At 43.2% G+C, this 15,401-nt stretch overlaps 1 protein-coding gene across 2 annotated transcripts in view; it reads right to left on the reverse strand.

Annotated features, from left to right (window-relative positions):
• Window positions 1–1,948: 1,948 nt before the first annotated feature.
• Window positions 1,949–15,401, reverse strand: part of LMAN1 (lectin, mannose binding 1) — a 46,166-nt gene continuing 32,713 nt past the window's right edge. The window contains exons 11-13 of one of the 2 annotated variants that reach the window (XM_069746177.1): window positions 11,287–11,434; window positions 8,839–8,954; window positions 1,949–5,553 (exon numbers count right to left, since the gene is read on the reverse strand). In XM_069746177.1, the coding sequence (XP_069602278.1) occupies window positions 5,517–5,553; window positions 8,839–8,954; window positions 11,287–11,434 (301 nt within the window). In that variant the 3' untranslated portion in view covers window positions 1,949–5,516. Of the gene's footprint in view, window positions 5,554–8,838; window positions 8,955–11,286; window positions 11,435–12,316; window positions 13,771–15,401 lie in introns of those variants that run through there. The other variant, XM_069746186.1, reaches the window with a different exon arrangement.

The following is a 15,401-nucleotide window of genomic DNA, read 5'->3' on the forward strand; positions in this document are numbered from 1 at the left end:
CCTGTCACATGCAACTTGACACACAAAAAGTTGCTACACGTATGTTGCCACACAAAACTCATCTCACAAAAGTCACTACATGCATGTCGCCACATGCAACTCAACACACACAACTTGAGACACGAAACTCGCCCTAAAACACACACAAGTCTGGTATTATCCTTCAAAAATAAAAATCTGATTAATAAGTAGACAAACTACAAGAGCAACAAATGTACCATATAGGAAATACGGCAGCTGTCAGTCACATGACCTGTCTATTATGTGTATGTATGAGCTAATATATACTGCCAGGGGGGAGGGCTTCCTGTTGGCTGGGGATTTATCAGGCTGCCAATTTAGCTTACAAATACTGAGGTAAAAATACTGAGCAAATAACGTGTGAACGAGGTCTAATACAGGAGGAGATGACACACAGGTATATACTATATACAGGGGAGATGACACACAGATATATACTATATACAGGAGAGATGACACACGTATATACTATATACAGGAGGAGATGACATACAGGTACATACTATATACAGGAGGAGATGACATACAGGTATATACTATATACAGGAGGAGATGACATACAGGTATATACTATATACAGGAGCAGATGACCTACAGGTGTATACTATATACAGGAGGAGATGACATACAGGTATATACTATATACAGGAGCAGATGACCTACAGGTGTATACTATATACAGGAGGAGATGACACACAGGTATATACTATATACAGGGGAGATGACACACAGATATATACTATATACAGGAGAGATGACACACGTATATACTATATACAGGAGGAGATGACATACAGGTACATACTATATACAGGAGGAGATGACATACAGGTATATACTATATGCAGGAGCAGATGACCTACAGGTGTATACTATATACAGGAGGAGATGACATACAGGTATATGCTATATATAGGAGATGACATACAGGTATATACTATATACAGGAGGAGATGACACACAGATATATACTATATACAGGGGAGATGACACAGGTATATACTATATACAGGAGATGACATACAGGTATATACTATATATAGGAGATGACATACAGGTATATACTATATACAGGCGAGATGACACACAGCAGGTATATACTATATACAGGGGAGATGACATACAGGTATATACTATATACAGGAGATGACATACAGGTGTATACTATATATAAGGGAGATGACATCCATGTTTATACTGAGGTGAAAATGAGAGATGTGAGGTGAAAATGAAAAGGTGTGAGTGCAAAATGAGAGGAGTGAGGGAAAATAGTGGAGTGATCGGAAAATGACAGATGTGAGGTCGAAATGACAAGTGTTAGGGGGAATGAGAGGAGTGAGGGGGAAAATAAGAGAAGTGAGGGGAAAATGAGAGGTGTGAGGGAGAAAATGAGAGATGTGAGGGGGAAAATGAGAGGCGTGATGGGAAAATAAGAGAAGTGAGGTGCTATAACTAACCACAGATATTTACTATGCCCAGGCAATGCCGGGCTCTTCAGCTAGTACACTATATATCGGGATAGGTTCTTTGAGATGGGAATACCCCTTTAACGTAACCTGGTTTTGCGGGTGTTTTTGGTTCGGCACTGTGGGTGTGGTTTTGACTATCAAGATGTTCATCTATGATTTTTTTGCACTCATATTCCTAGTAAAGCATAAAACCTATTTTTTGTTTTGCATTGTGACATTCTACTGTAAGAAAAAAAAAAAGGCACAATATCGAAAAAAAAAAAAATAGTTGAATATGCGCGAAATTCATCAACTAACAAACGACATTTTGAAAAACTTGGCCCAAAACATGACAGTGAATATATCTAAGAAAAAATGTAAGCATCACTTATATGGAAAAAAAAAGGCACATGACGGATCAGCCTCTTACCACGTTCACACAAAGGATGGCCGAAACAAATAAAACATCCTGCATCAAATTCATCATTTCATGGATTTATTATTTTTTTGGTTAAAAAACAAAACAAACAGAAAAAAACAATTTGCATTTTTTGGGGGGTTCGTGGCAATTAGACGACGTCCTGCTCCTGGTAACACTGTTTGTATTCATCAACGGCAAATATTCAGAATAACACAAATCAGGTGAATTATATGTGGCGATCGCAAAACAAGTACAAAAGGGGGGGAGGATTTATTAACAAGGTCCTGGATTTAGATTTAATGGGGTATTCCCATCTCCAAGACCCTACCCCAATATGTAGTAGGTGTAATCATAATAATATTAGCAAAAATACGTCCAATTTGAAATGTAGTATAGTTCTTCTGATTCACCGTGTCGTTTTCTTCATGTGCAGGCATTGCAGGACTTTAGGTATCCATGGTTACGACCACTGATATAGTGACAGCTAGTTGCTAGTGGTCGTAACAATGGATACCTAAGGTCCGGCAATGCCTGCGCATGAGGAAAGCAACATAGTGAATCAGAAGAACTAGACAACATTTCTAATTGGAGGTATTTGCTAATATTATTATTACACCTACTACGTATTGGGATAAGATCATGAAAATGGGAATACCCCTTTAAGCGTATAACAAGAAGGCGGAAAGAAGTTGCCAAATTTTTCACAGTGATGCCCGCACACAATACATTTGGCGCTAGATATGTTAGATCGACCTTTGTTCTTGTTGTAATTTTTAATGTACTGAACGAAAAAAAACAAAAAAACAATGCACCCTGGGTAAAGCTTCTGGTGTATACCGCAGGAATAAAACACACAAACCGCCACAAATTGCGTATTTTGCTTAGTCCATCCCCCTTGTATTTCTTGCAGCAAAAACGGATGCGATACAATTGTTGCAACTTGACTATTTGGCCATTAGTTCAATCTTCCGGCTGTAGTTTGCTGATCACTATGGTTCCTGCTGTTGTAACCTGACTGATTAGTTTTTTTAAGGATAAATCATATCTGCACTAATGCCGGTGTGGTTGTTTTTTTTTTTTTTACTTTTACAGTCACTCGGTGCAGTTTATTCTAGCATTTCAGGTCCTCAATTTGATCGTGCTCATTCTTAAAGGGACCTGCAGCTTTAAAGGGTTGTGTTTTCTTAAAGGAACATACAATGTAGACAGTGTTCTACCTCATTCAAGACGGTGCAGGAAATGTATCGCTACATAAAGGCCCACGTGCACAGGCGGATTTCAGCCCACAAACACTGGTGGAATATATAAAAATCGATCATTCATCGGTGTGATTATAGGGGCCGATGATTGGGAACCTGCCCCGCCACAACAGCTGGCACGGACGATCCTCCAAATCTCACCCCCATTGGCTGCTTACTCCCTTCTTTCTGAGAAATGACACAGTAGGAAACCTTGCTGTGAGCTGAACAGGCATCTACCACCTAGATGTATACAGATTAGATCAGATGACCTCATTTCAGATTAGAAGACCCCATAAATGGCGGTTTGAGAGAGCGCAAAATTCAAGCGGCAGGAGCGTTCTCTCCCTGGATGCAATCCACTGATCACTAAAGTTCTAGCTGTTGTAACCTTGGCTGCTTAGCTGTCAGCTAGTATTACATGGCACGGAGTCCACCAATAAGAGTGTACACCGACCACTCCTTTAAAAGGGGGTTTCCAGATAGGACAACCCCCACTTTCCAATATTCAAACCTTCCCGCAGAAATTTGCTGATCACTATGGTTCCAGCTGTTGTAACCTGATAAATGAAGCATTTTATGACACTTTGGTATATTGCGAACACCAAAGCGGCTTTCGTTGTTTGCAGTGGGGTAAGTGAGGTGGTAGCACCTCGATGAGGGTCACGTGCAGAGAAGGTACCCTCCGCACACACTGCCATCAGCCCCTACACGTAACAGAAACCGGTGGTGTAATCAGAGGTGTGGCAACGGATCAACACAGTACCCGGACCCCTTAAGCCACACATACAGCTATGCTGTACATTTTCTACAGCGGAAAAAAGTGGAGTTGAAATATATGATAATTAAGGCAGCGTGATATTAAACACACAGACATCTAGCCTATACTTCCATGTCAGAAGTCAATATTATATTGTTAGTGGGGAGGACCCCTATACATCCAAAGAAGAATCTCAGCAGCGTGGATGTATTGTGTCATAAATGGCGTGTACCTATATATACAATCTAATACAAAAGGATCACATCCCCTGCACAGATAAAAAGTTACACCACGAGAAAATTCGGCTTTTCCACAGCCACCACTAGAGGGAGCTCACTGCAGACTGTGTTCAGTGTATTAATTGTATGCAATGCGCTCCCCCTAGTGGTGTCTGAAAAAATGTTATCATTTAACGCTATGCCTATGCGGCAGATTTCAGAGTCCCAACTGCTAACCGAATTTTGGACATCTATTTGGAAAGATAAATGATATTAACATTATAGGATGTCTATAGCATCCCGATTTTTTTTTTAATCTAGCACTAATATTTATAGTCTTTTCCTAAGAGGCGGGGCTTCCTGGGTAATTATGCACAGCAGTCAAAATACACGCCCCCGAGGAATCATGTGAGCCACACTCCCATAGCAAAGACTATAGAAAAAAAACCTCATCGCTCTGGAACCGTATGGAGAATTAAAAAAATACTCAATGGAGGAGGGGGATAAAATAAGAGAATAGAGTAGCTCCTTATGACCTACTCATCCTCTAAGTATGAGTATAAAGGCTGCTATGACTGCAGTACGCTAAGCTCCTGAACCCGTCTGGTAGACCACACACAGTTAAAAAATATATAGGGAAATATTCCAACATTTTTTTTTAAATTTTCTTTATATTTTTGCCTAGTTCTAGGCACAGGTATCTCCGCTACACCACTGGTGAAGATTTGGAGACTGCAATACCTTTGCTTGAGTAATACTGGACTTAAGGGGTTTATTATAAATAAAACTGTTAAATCATGGGAAAAAAAATAATAAAAAAAGTTAACACTGGAATATAAACTTTAGGCCCCACGCATATCGCTCCATCATGGGTTTTTCACATTTCTTACAAATTCTTTTATAAAGAAAAGTTACGTTTTGTTTTCCATTCCATGATTAAATTGAAAGAATAACCCTATAAAATACATCTCAGTGGTTTCTCCAATCAGAATATATCATATTAAAAAACAAACATCCAACTTAATTAGAAATTACCGTTAAAATAAACAAATTGTCGGTAAATTAAGCTTTTCTTTTTTTAAAGCATGAAGCAGGGGAAAAATAAAAACGTTTTGCCCTGAGTCATAACAGACAAAATAAAATCAAACCAAAAAATTAAAATAACTGGATGCGAGATGGCGTGTTCTCCCACGGACGATTATTAAAAAATAGATAAAAAATAATATATATATTCCTCTTTTCCTCCCATTTCTGCCTCTTTGGCCGTTCTTCAGTAAATAGAAGTTCTCGCTTTCCTTTCCCCCAAAATTCAATAATTTAATCTAGGTGAGCAATACTAAAAAAAAGTCCCTCATATACAAATATAGGCCAGGCAGAGCGCGGTGATCGCATACAAAGTGGCGCCGATCATCAAAAGAATTTCTTGGCTGCTGCTTCTTGTTGACTTCTGCAAACAAAAAGAAGAGAAGATTATTAAGCTGCAAGATTTCTAGTACACTGGCACTGAACAGCAGACCAATGCCAAGAGAGGGAAAGAGCAAGGGTGGAGAAAGAGCAAGGGTGGAGAAAGAGCAAGGGTGGAGAAAGAGCAAGGGTGAGAAAGAGCAAGGGTGAGAAAGAGCAAGGGTGAGAAAGAGCAAGGGTGAGAAAGAGCAAGGGTGAGAAAGAGCAAGGGTGAGAAAGAGCAAGGGTGGGGAAAGAGCAAGGGTGGGGAAAGAGCAAGGGTGAGAAAGAGCAAGGGTGGGGAAAGAGCAAGGGTGGGGAAAGAGCAAGGGTGGGGAAAGAGCAAGGGTGGGGAAAGAGCAAGGGTGGGGAAAGAGCAAGGGTGGGGAAAGAGCAAGGGTGGGGAAAGAGCAAGGGTGAGAAAGAGCAAGGGTGGGGAAAGAGCAAGGGTGGAGAAAGAGCAAGGGTGGAGAAAGAGCAAGGGTGGGGAAAGAGCAAGGGTGGGGAAAGAGCAAGGGTGAGAAAGAGCAAGGGTGAGAAAGAGCAAGGGTGAGAAAGAGCAAGGGTGAGAAAGAGCAAGGGTGAGAAAGAGCAAGGGTGAGAAAGAGCAAGGGTGAGAAAGAGCAAGGGTGGGGAAAGAGCAAGGGTGAGAAAGAGCAAGGGTGAGAAAGAGCAAGGGTGAGAAAGAGCAAGGGTGGGGAAAGAGCAAGGGTGGGGAAAGAGCAAGGGTGGGGAAAGAGCAAGGGTGGGGAAAGAGCAAGGGTGGGGAAAGAGCAAGGGTGGGGAAAGAGCAAGGGTGGGGAAAGAGCAAGGGTGAGAAAGAGCAAGGGTGAGAAAGAGCAAGGGTGAGAAAGAGCAAGGGTGAGAAAGAGCAAGGGTGGGGAAAGAGCAAGGGTGAGAAAGAGCAAGGGTGAGAAAGAGCAAGGGTGAGAAAGAGCAAGGGTGAGAAAGAGCAAGGGTGAGAAAGAGCAAGGGTGAGAAAGAGCAAGGGTGAGAAAGAGCAAGGGTGAGAAAGAGCAAGGGTGGGGAAAGAGCAAGGGTGAGAAAGAGCAAGGGTGAGAAAGAGCAAGGGTGGGGAAAGAGCAAGGGTGGGGAAAGAGCAAGGGTGGGGAAAGAGCAAGGGTGGGGAAAGAGCAAGGGTGGGGAAAGAGCAAGGGTGGGGAAAGAGCAAGGGTGGGGAAAGAGCAAGGGTGGGGAAAGAGCAAGGGTGGGGAAAGAGCAAGGGTGGGGAAAGAGCAAGGGTGGGGAAAGAGCAAGGGTGGGGAAAGAGCAAGGGTGAGAAAGAGCAAGGGTGGGGAAAGAGCAAGGGTGGAGAAAGAGCAAGGGTGGAGAAAGAGCAAGGGTGGAGAAAGAGCAAGGGTGGGGAAAGAGCAAGGGTGGGGAAAGAGCAAGGGTGGGGAAAGAGCAAGGGTGAGAAAGAGCAAGGGTGAGAAAGAGCAAGGGTGAGAAAGAGCAAGGGTGAGAAAGAGCAAGGGTGAGAAAGAGCAAGGGTGGAGAAAGAGCAAGGGTGAGAAAGAGCAAGGGTGGAGAAAGAGCAAGGGTGGAGAAAGAGCAAGGGTGGAGAAAGAGCAAGGGTGGAGAAAGAGCAAGGGTGGAGAAAGAGCAAGGGTGGGGAAAGAGCAAGGGTGGGGAAATAGCAAGGGTGAGAAAGAGCAAGGGTGAGAAAGAGCAAGGGTGAGAAAGAGCAAGGGTGAGAAAGAGCAAGGGTGAGAAAGAGCAAGGGTGAGAAAGAGCAAGGGTGAGAAAGAGCAAGGGTGAGAAAGAGCAAGGGTGAGAAAGAGCAAGGGTGAGAAAGAGCAAGGGTGGGGAAAGAGCAAGGGTGGGGAAAGAGCAAGGGTGGGGAAAGAGCAAGGGTGGGGAAAGAGCAAGGGTGGGGAAAGAGCAAGGGTGGGGAAAGAGCAAGGGTGGGGAAAGAGCAAGGGTGGGGAAAGAGCAAGGGTGGGGAAAGAGCAAGGGTGGGGAAAGAGCAAGGGTGGGGAAAGAGCAAGGGTGGGGAAAGAGCAAGGGGGAGAAAAAGCAAGGGGGAGAAAGAGAAAGGGGGAATGAGCAAGAGGGGGAATGAGCAAGAGGGGGAATGAGCAAGAGGGGGAATGAGCAAGAGGGGGAATGAGCAAGAGGGGGAATGAGCAAGAGGGGGAATGAGCAAGGGGGGGAAAGATCAAGAGAGGGAAATAGCAAGGGAGAGAAAGAGGGAAAGTGAGGAAGAGAGAAAGAAAGAGAAAGGGAGGGAGAGAGGCAGGAAGAAGGAGAGGAAGAGAGGGAAAGGAGGAAGAGCGAGAAAAAGAGGGAGGAAGAGAGAAAAAGAGGGAGGAAGAGAGAGGAAAAGAGAAAAAAAGGAGGAAGGAAATTGCCTACTTAGGCTTCCTACTAAAATGAAATAACCTTAGCATACTCCAGCACCAATAAGCGCAGTTTGTTTCAGAGTATGTTGCTTTAAAGGGACAGTGCAGTTTAATAATTACAAAAAAACAAAACAAAAGCAATTATCGCCTCATTGATCCCTCTTGATCCCATCATTCTCCACTCCCTGATGCCTGACACAGGGACATGTGTCCTCTCGCGAGGACTGAGGGGAGAGGGGGAATCACTGCGGAAAGGGGTCGGCATTTTCAGTGTCTCAAAGGAATGAAAAATGGAGAAGATGAAGGTGAATCCAAGTGATTTTATTTTTTATGCCATTCATATCCTTTACGCCCAGATTGCCAATTTACCGACATACAAAATTGTGCAGTTTAAGTTCCCAAATAAGCTTAAATTTTGTAATGAAATTGAAATAAAAAAAAATATTAATAAAAACTACAAAGTGAATACATTTATTAATCATCGCAGTAATTGTACCGACTGGTTACCAGGTAATTTTTACTGCAAAATACAAGTTGCAAAAATAAAGTCTAAAAAAAAATGAAGGAATTGTATCTTATTTTCACCTTTTCAACAGACTTATTTTTTCTCCAGTTTTTCAGCACATTCTATGGTAAAATGAGTGATGTTAATCAAAACTACAATTCACAAAGTTAACAAAAAAAATGAAAGCGCCAAAACGAAACTAGGCCCAGTCAGGAAGGGGTTACAAAATTGCTGAACCCGACGTGCTCTCTAATAAGCTTGCCGATTGACCTCAGCGTTGCCCCCATGCCTTTTGCTCAGGAAGTTGGTTACCAATTCAAGGACGGTAATATAAAGAGCGAGAGATTCCTAGAAACACACATTACTCTAGCCTGGATGTGACGTCGTGCGGACAATGTGTCGCTCGCCTCCTGCTCGGACTACAGGGATGTGCGGCACTCACTTGTACATGATGTAACCGATGAAGAACACGCTCTGCACAGCTACGAACATAAAGAAGTGCGCTGTGGACAGACACGAGGGAACCGGAATTTCAGGGCATTTCTGTTTTTCATGAGGCTAGAAAAGAAATGCAAGAATAAAGTGAAAAACGGTAAAAAACAGAATGAGGCAACTTATTGATTAAAGCTATATTAAAATATATTCCAGAGCTGCAATCACAATGGTGCTGGCATCCGAGCCCAAATCTGCCAGGATGAGCGACCGCTTCAGAGTCTACACTGATCTCAGGGAGATCTGCACTTAGAAAGGTTTAATACTATGCATTGATCAGATGAAGGAAAAGAGCCCTGACCCCCTGCAATGCAGGAGCTCAGCACTGCGCTAGGGGGGGGGGGGGTTGGGGTGGCTGGGTACTAAATGGTTCATGGTTTTCATAGAGAACCAGCAGAATAGTGAGGGCAGCTCTGGAGTATAATACAGAGTGTAACTCAGGATCAGTAATGTAATGTGTGTACACAGTGACTGCACCAGCAGAATAGTGAGTGCAGCTCTGGGGTATAATACAGGATGTAACTCAGGATCAGTAATGTAATGTATGTACACAGTGACTGTACCAGCAGAATAGTGAGTGCAGCTCTGGAGTATAATACAGGATGTAACTCAGGATCAGTAATGTAATGTATGTACACAGTGACTGCACCAGCAGAATAGTGAGTGCAGCTCTGGGGTATAATACAGGATGTAACTCAGGATCAGTAATGTAATGTGTGTACACAGTGACTGCACCAGCAGAATAGTGAGTGCAGCTCTGGGGTATAATACAGGATGTAACTCAGGATCAGTAATGTAATGTGTGTACACAGTGACTGCACCAGCAGAATAGTGAGTGCAGCTCTAGTGTATAATACAGGATGTAACTCAGGATCAGTACAGGATCAGTAATGTATGTACACAGTGACTGCACCAGCAGAATAGTGAGTGCAGCTCTGGAGTATAATACAGGATGTAACTCAGGATCAGTAATGTAATGTGTGTACACAGTGACTGCACCAGCAGAATAGTGAGTGCAGCTCTAGTGTATAATACAGGATGTAAGTCAGGATCAGTAATGTAATGTATGTACACAGTGACTGCACCAGCAGAATAGTGAGTGCAGCTCTGGGGTATAATACAGGATGTAACTCAGGATCAGTAATGTAATGTATGTGCACAGTGACTGCACCAGCAGAATAGTGAGTGCAGCTCTGGAGTATAATACAGGATGTAACTCAGGATCAGTAATGTAATGTATGTACACAGTGACTGCACCAGCAGAATAGTGAGTGCAGCTCTGGGGTATAATACAGGATGTAACTCATGATCAGTAATGTAATGTATGTACACAGTGACTGCACCAGTAGAATAGTGAGTGAAGCTCTGGGGTATAATACAGGATGTAACTCATGATCAGTAATGTAATGTATGTACACAGTGACTGCACCAGCAGAATAGTGAGTGCAGCTCTGGGGTATAATACAGGATGTAACTCATGATCAGTAATGTAATGTATGTACACAGTGACTGCACCAGCAGAATAGTGAGTGCAGCTCTGGAGTATAATACAGGATGTAACTCATGATCAGTAATGTAATGTGTGGACACAGTGACTGCACCAGTAGAACAGTGAACTTAGTTTCTCAAACTAACTCCCAGTCTATTTTTCTTCTTTCGCTTTCAAACTCCACAATATAGAGTTTATACCCTGCCCCTACTTTCAGGCTTCTCCTATGTGGATTTCTTCCCAATATTGCAGGCTGAATGTGAGATCTTGACATTCAGGACAGTGCTCTCTTCGCCAGCTCTCTTGTATCAGTAGAGCTTCAATCCTAGACCGATTTCTCCGTTTCCAGCCCATGAAGGATCTTATCTTCTTTGTGTAAGTCAGCGATGCTGGGGGTCCGTCACTCCCACACAATCTGCAGTGGGGGCATTCCTATTCGGTAACATAGATGCACAGCCTGTGTACCTCTCTACCACCCTGTTACTTACGTGCGCTCATCTCTATCCACACCCTGTGATCTACCTTCTCTACATTCTGGGATGGTTCCCCCCTCCCCTAAAGATCTACTGATCTACCATGTACAACCTCTTCCACTTGAAACAATCATCATATAGGAAGGGGACAGCAGAGTAAGCCGACGGCCTGGAGCAGACTGCTGCTGGAGTCATCTTAGCAGCAGCAGAACAGCCAGCTATAAGTGGGAGTTATACTGGGGGTGTCCGCACTGTCAGCTCAATGCTGTTATGTCCTGCCAGGGTATGGTCGAGGCATAGACAAGTAGTCACTAGGCATTAACAGTTAGTATGGATGTTTGTCTACAGAGGAGTGCTGTAATTATTCATTATGTCTTATTACTGCAGAGCTACCTATCAGTACAGTGAGAATGGAGAGGAAACAAGCTATGATTACCAGGTTCTTCTGTACGAGAGACTCGATGTCCCTTTTCACCAGATGGAGATGTTCTTTGATGTCATTGAAGTGCTGTGTGTTCTCGTAGCCGACAGCGCCCCCGTGCTGATTCCCAGACACCAGTCTTAAAGTTTCACTCATTGAATTCCTTAAGAAAAAAAAAAATCATTTTCACCAATGATGACTACACTATGTCTGGTGTGAACGTTCAATGTACACTTTAATGCATTTGCCTGAATGTGTTGGCCCGCCGAAACAACAGATTACCCACCCAAAAATTCATGTGTGAGATCGTTGGGGGTCTGAACACTTCAAGGGCTTGTCTGGGCAAAATAGAACTTTGGCCAGTGGATGGGAAAGGCAAAAATTAAAGGGAACCTGTCACCCCCAAAATGGAAGGTGAGCTAAGCCCATCGGCATCAGGGGCTTATCTACTTCATTCTGTAACGCTGTAGATAAGCCCCCGATGTATCCTAAAAGATGAGAAAAAGAAGTTAGATTATACTCACCCAGGGGTGGTCCCAGTCCGGTTCTGGTCCGATGGGCGTCGTGGTCCGGTCCAACACCTCCTATCTTCATCAGATGATGTCGTCGTCTTCTCTTCACGCTCCGGCGCAGGCGTACTTTGTCTGCCCTGTTGAGGACAGAGCAAAGTACTGCAGTGCGCAGGCGCCGGGAAAGGCCAGAGAGGCCCAGCACCTGCGCACTGCAGCGTGAAGACAAAAGGACGTCATCGTAAGATGGGAGGCCCCGGACCGTGACGCCCATCCGACCAGAACTGCCCCTGGGTGAGTATAATCTAACCTCTTTTTCTCATCATTCAGGATACATCGGGGGCTTATATATATATATATATATATATATATATATATATATATATATATATATATATATATATCTATATCTATATCTATATCTATATCTATATCTATATCTATATATATATATATATATATATATATCTATCTATATATATATACACACACACACACACACAAGATGGTGGCCCGATTTTAACACATTGGGTATTCTAGGATATGTATGTAGTTTATTTATGAAGATTTTAGAATAATACAATGAATACACAGAATTCAGCTGGCAAGGGTGCGACCAATTGGCAAAGCTTGGTTCAAATCCCACGCCAATTCGTGGCCGGAGTGCACCTATCACTGATTGTTTGTGGCCGGCCACGTAGTATATAGCAGCCCACATAGCATATAACACAGCTCATGTAGTATATAACAGCCCACGTAGTGTACAACACAGCCATGTAGTTTACAGCACAGCCCAAGTAGTATATTGCACAGCCACGTGGTATGTAGCACAGCTCACGTAGTATATTGCACAGCCCACGTAGTGTATAGCACAGTCCATGTAGAATATTGCACAGTCCACATAGTATACTGCACAGTCCACATAGTATATTGCACAGTCCACGTAGTATATTGCATAGTCCACGTAGTATATAGCACAGCCCACGTTGTATATTACACAGCCCATGTAGTATATTGCACAGCCCACTCAGTATATAGCACAGCCACGTAGTATAATGCACGGTCGACGCAGTATATAACGCAGCCCACGCAGTATATAACACAGCCCACGTAGTATATAGCACAGCCAAGTAGTATATTGCACAGCCACGAAGTATATTGCACAGCCACGTAGTATATTGCACAGCCACGTAGTATATTGCACAGCCACGTAGTATATTTCACAGCCCACGTAGTATATTTCACAGCCGACGCAGTATATAATACAGCCCACGTAGTATATTACACAGCTCACGTAGTATATTACACAGCCACGTATTATATTACGCAGCCACGTAGTATATTACACAGCCCACGTAGTACATAGCACAGCCCACGTAGTATATAGCACAGCGACGTAGTAAATAACAGCCCACGCAGTATATAACACTGCCCACGCAGTATATAACACTGCCCACGTAGTATATAACATGCATTGACCGCAGGGGAGTAGGGAGGGGCCAATTCACGGGGCAGGATCTTGCCAACTTCAAACCATTATGGTGGGTAAAATGGATGCCTCCAGGGAAATAAAAATAATAAAAAAAAGTATATTATCCATTTTTTTTTTTGAATAGTAGAATATTCCAGCTGTTTTTTAATTTAATTTTAATTTTTTTTTATGTCCCTTTAAAATATCCAAGACTGATGAGCTATTTTATTTATTTTGTGGCTTTCTATATTTACTGTAGTCCTTCCAGGAGGGAGCGGCTTCTTTCCTTTTGTGTAACGTCTCTCATCGGGAAAACGCAAAGCTTTCCAAAAGAAATTAATACAGTTTGTGCAAGAAATGAAGAGGCTTAAGGATAAGGAAAGATTTAGGGCTAAGGTCCAAGATTACATTCAACATAAGAGAAACTCATTTCCCATATGTGCTCTTCTAGCGCTGGAATATTGCGGCCCTGTTTTGTTTTTGTTGTTTTTTTTTTCCTCCCTTTTCATTCTGTTGTTGCTATAGAAGAAAAAAAAAAAATCTAATTAAAGTCCAGTCTGTGTTTCTGTAGCCGGCCGTTTACACAGATCTGTAACGTGATCGGATCAGCCGGCGCGGACATGCTGCTTAATCAATATGCTCGGATCACTCAGCCGTCCTGTTATGCCCCAATTTATTTATTTATTTATGGTTTGTTTCAAAGAAGATTAAGGTCTGTAACGGGAATATTTATCATCAGGAGGATTTTGATTTTAATCCCTTTTCTACTTCTGGCAAAAGACACAAAGGAAAGAAAAAAAAAAAAAAAAAAAAAAATTATATATATATATATATATCTAAACCCCAGTAACGGAATTTAGTCCCGAAACTCTTATTCGCCAAAACAACAAAGGTTTAAACCCCCCCCCCCCCCCCCCCCGCTAAGTGGTAGCTGCCGAAGATAGAGGGACAAAGACTGGAGGTCTCAGGAGATTTTTACCACATTTAATAATAATAATGATAAAAGATATTCTAAAAGTTAGAGGTGTTTAAAAAAAATAAAAAAGACTAATAAAAAAATAATAAGTAACTAATAGTTCTCATACGTTCCAGCACTGTTTCCCATTGGTCTTTATTTACTTCTTCTGCATGAACATCCATGTGATAGTTGGAGCCAATCAAGCATCACCACGTCGGCCAGCGATTGGCTGCAACAGTCACGTGTGTATGTGACATCATCGATGCCTCAAAAAGACCCCCCCCAAGTCTACTGACGAATCCTCTGGATAGGAGGCTTGTGTAGCGCCTCCTATCTCCCAGCATCCACGCCGTCTTTTCTGATTCGTAGACCTGGTGCAACGTCATCCAAAGAAAGCGAGGCGCTGGCGATGATGGTAGGAAGGAGATGCAAGTCTCCCGTTGGGCGACTCGGACTACTGACAACAGCCGCTGGACCAGGGTAATGCAATCTATTCGCTCATCTTTAGTGACCGTCCATCCCCATAGACAGCAAATGTCCTAAAAGTGGTTGCCCCAAGTTTACAAGTTATCACCTATCCATGTGTGCAGCATTTATGGTCAATGGGACTGCAGGAGAAAGCGGGAAGGGATGAGCGAATGTGCTCGGATAAGGTGCTAACGAGGGTCTTCGGCGTGCTCGAAAACTATGTTTGAGTCCCCACGGCTGCAGGTCTCGTGGCTGTCTGACAGCGGCAACACATGCTGGGATTGGCTGTCTGTTAGGCAATCGTTGCATGTGTTGCAGCTTTCGAACAGCTGTGTGACAAGCAGCCGTGGAAACTCGAACATATTTTTCGAGCACGCCGAAGACCCTCAGTTAGCACCTTAGCCCAGCGCGCTCGCTGCGAGTTCACTGCAGTGCAAATTCACCACAGTGAAATTCTCCAGGTGAACGTCGGTGAATTTGTCTGTGGACTTTGTCCTCACGGTGCTAGTGGGGATCTCACTGACATCACCGTAGTTCAACCTCGAATTCACCGCCGGTCACTGATGCTGCGTTCGCAGCAGCTCATTCATCAGTGGTTCTCAGACTGGACGGTCGCATCTTGGCACGTCCAGATTGAAAACAATTTATCCCCCAGACATAGATTACGGAGTGGGACAGAACGATGGACAAGTGGGGGATTATTATGGTTTTTTATTATTGTTTT

The sequence above is a fragment of the Ranitomeya imitator genome, chromosome 1, assembly GCF_032444005.1.
Source record: "Ranitomeya imitator isolate aRanImi1 chromosome 1, aRanImi1.pri, whole genome shotgun sequence".
In the NCBI taxonomy this organism is placed as follows: domain Eukaryota; kingdom Metazoa; phylum Chordata; class Amphibia; order Anura; family Dendrobatidae; genus Ranitomeya; species Ranitomeya imitator.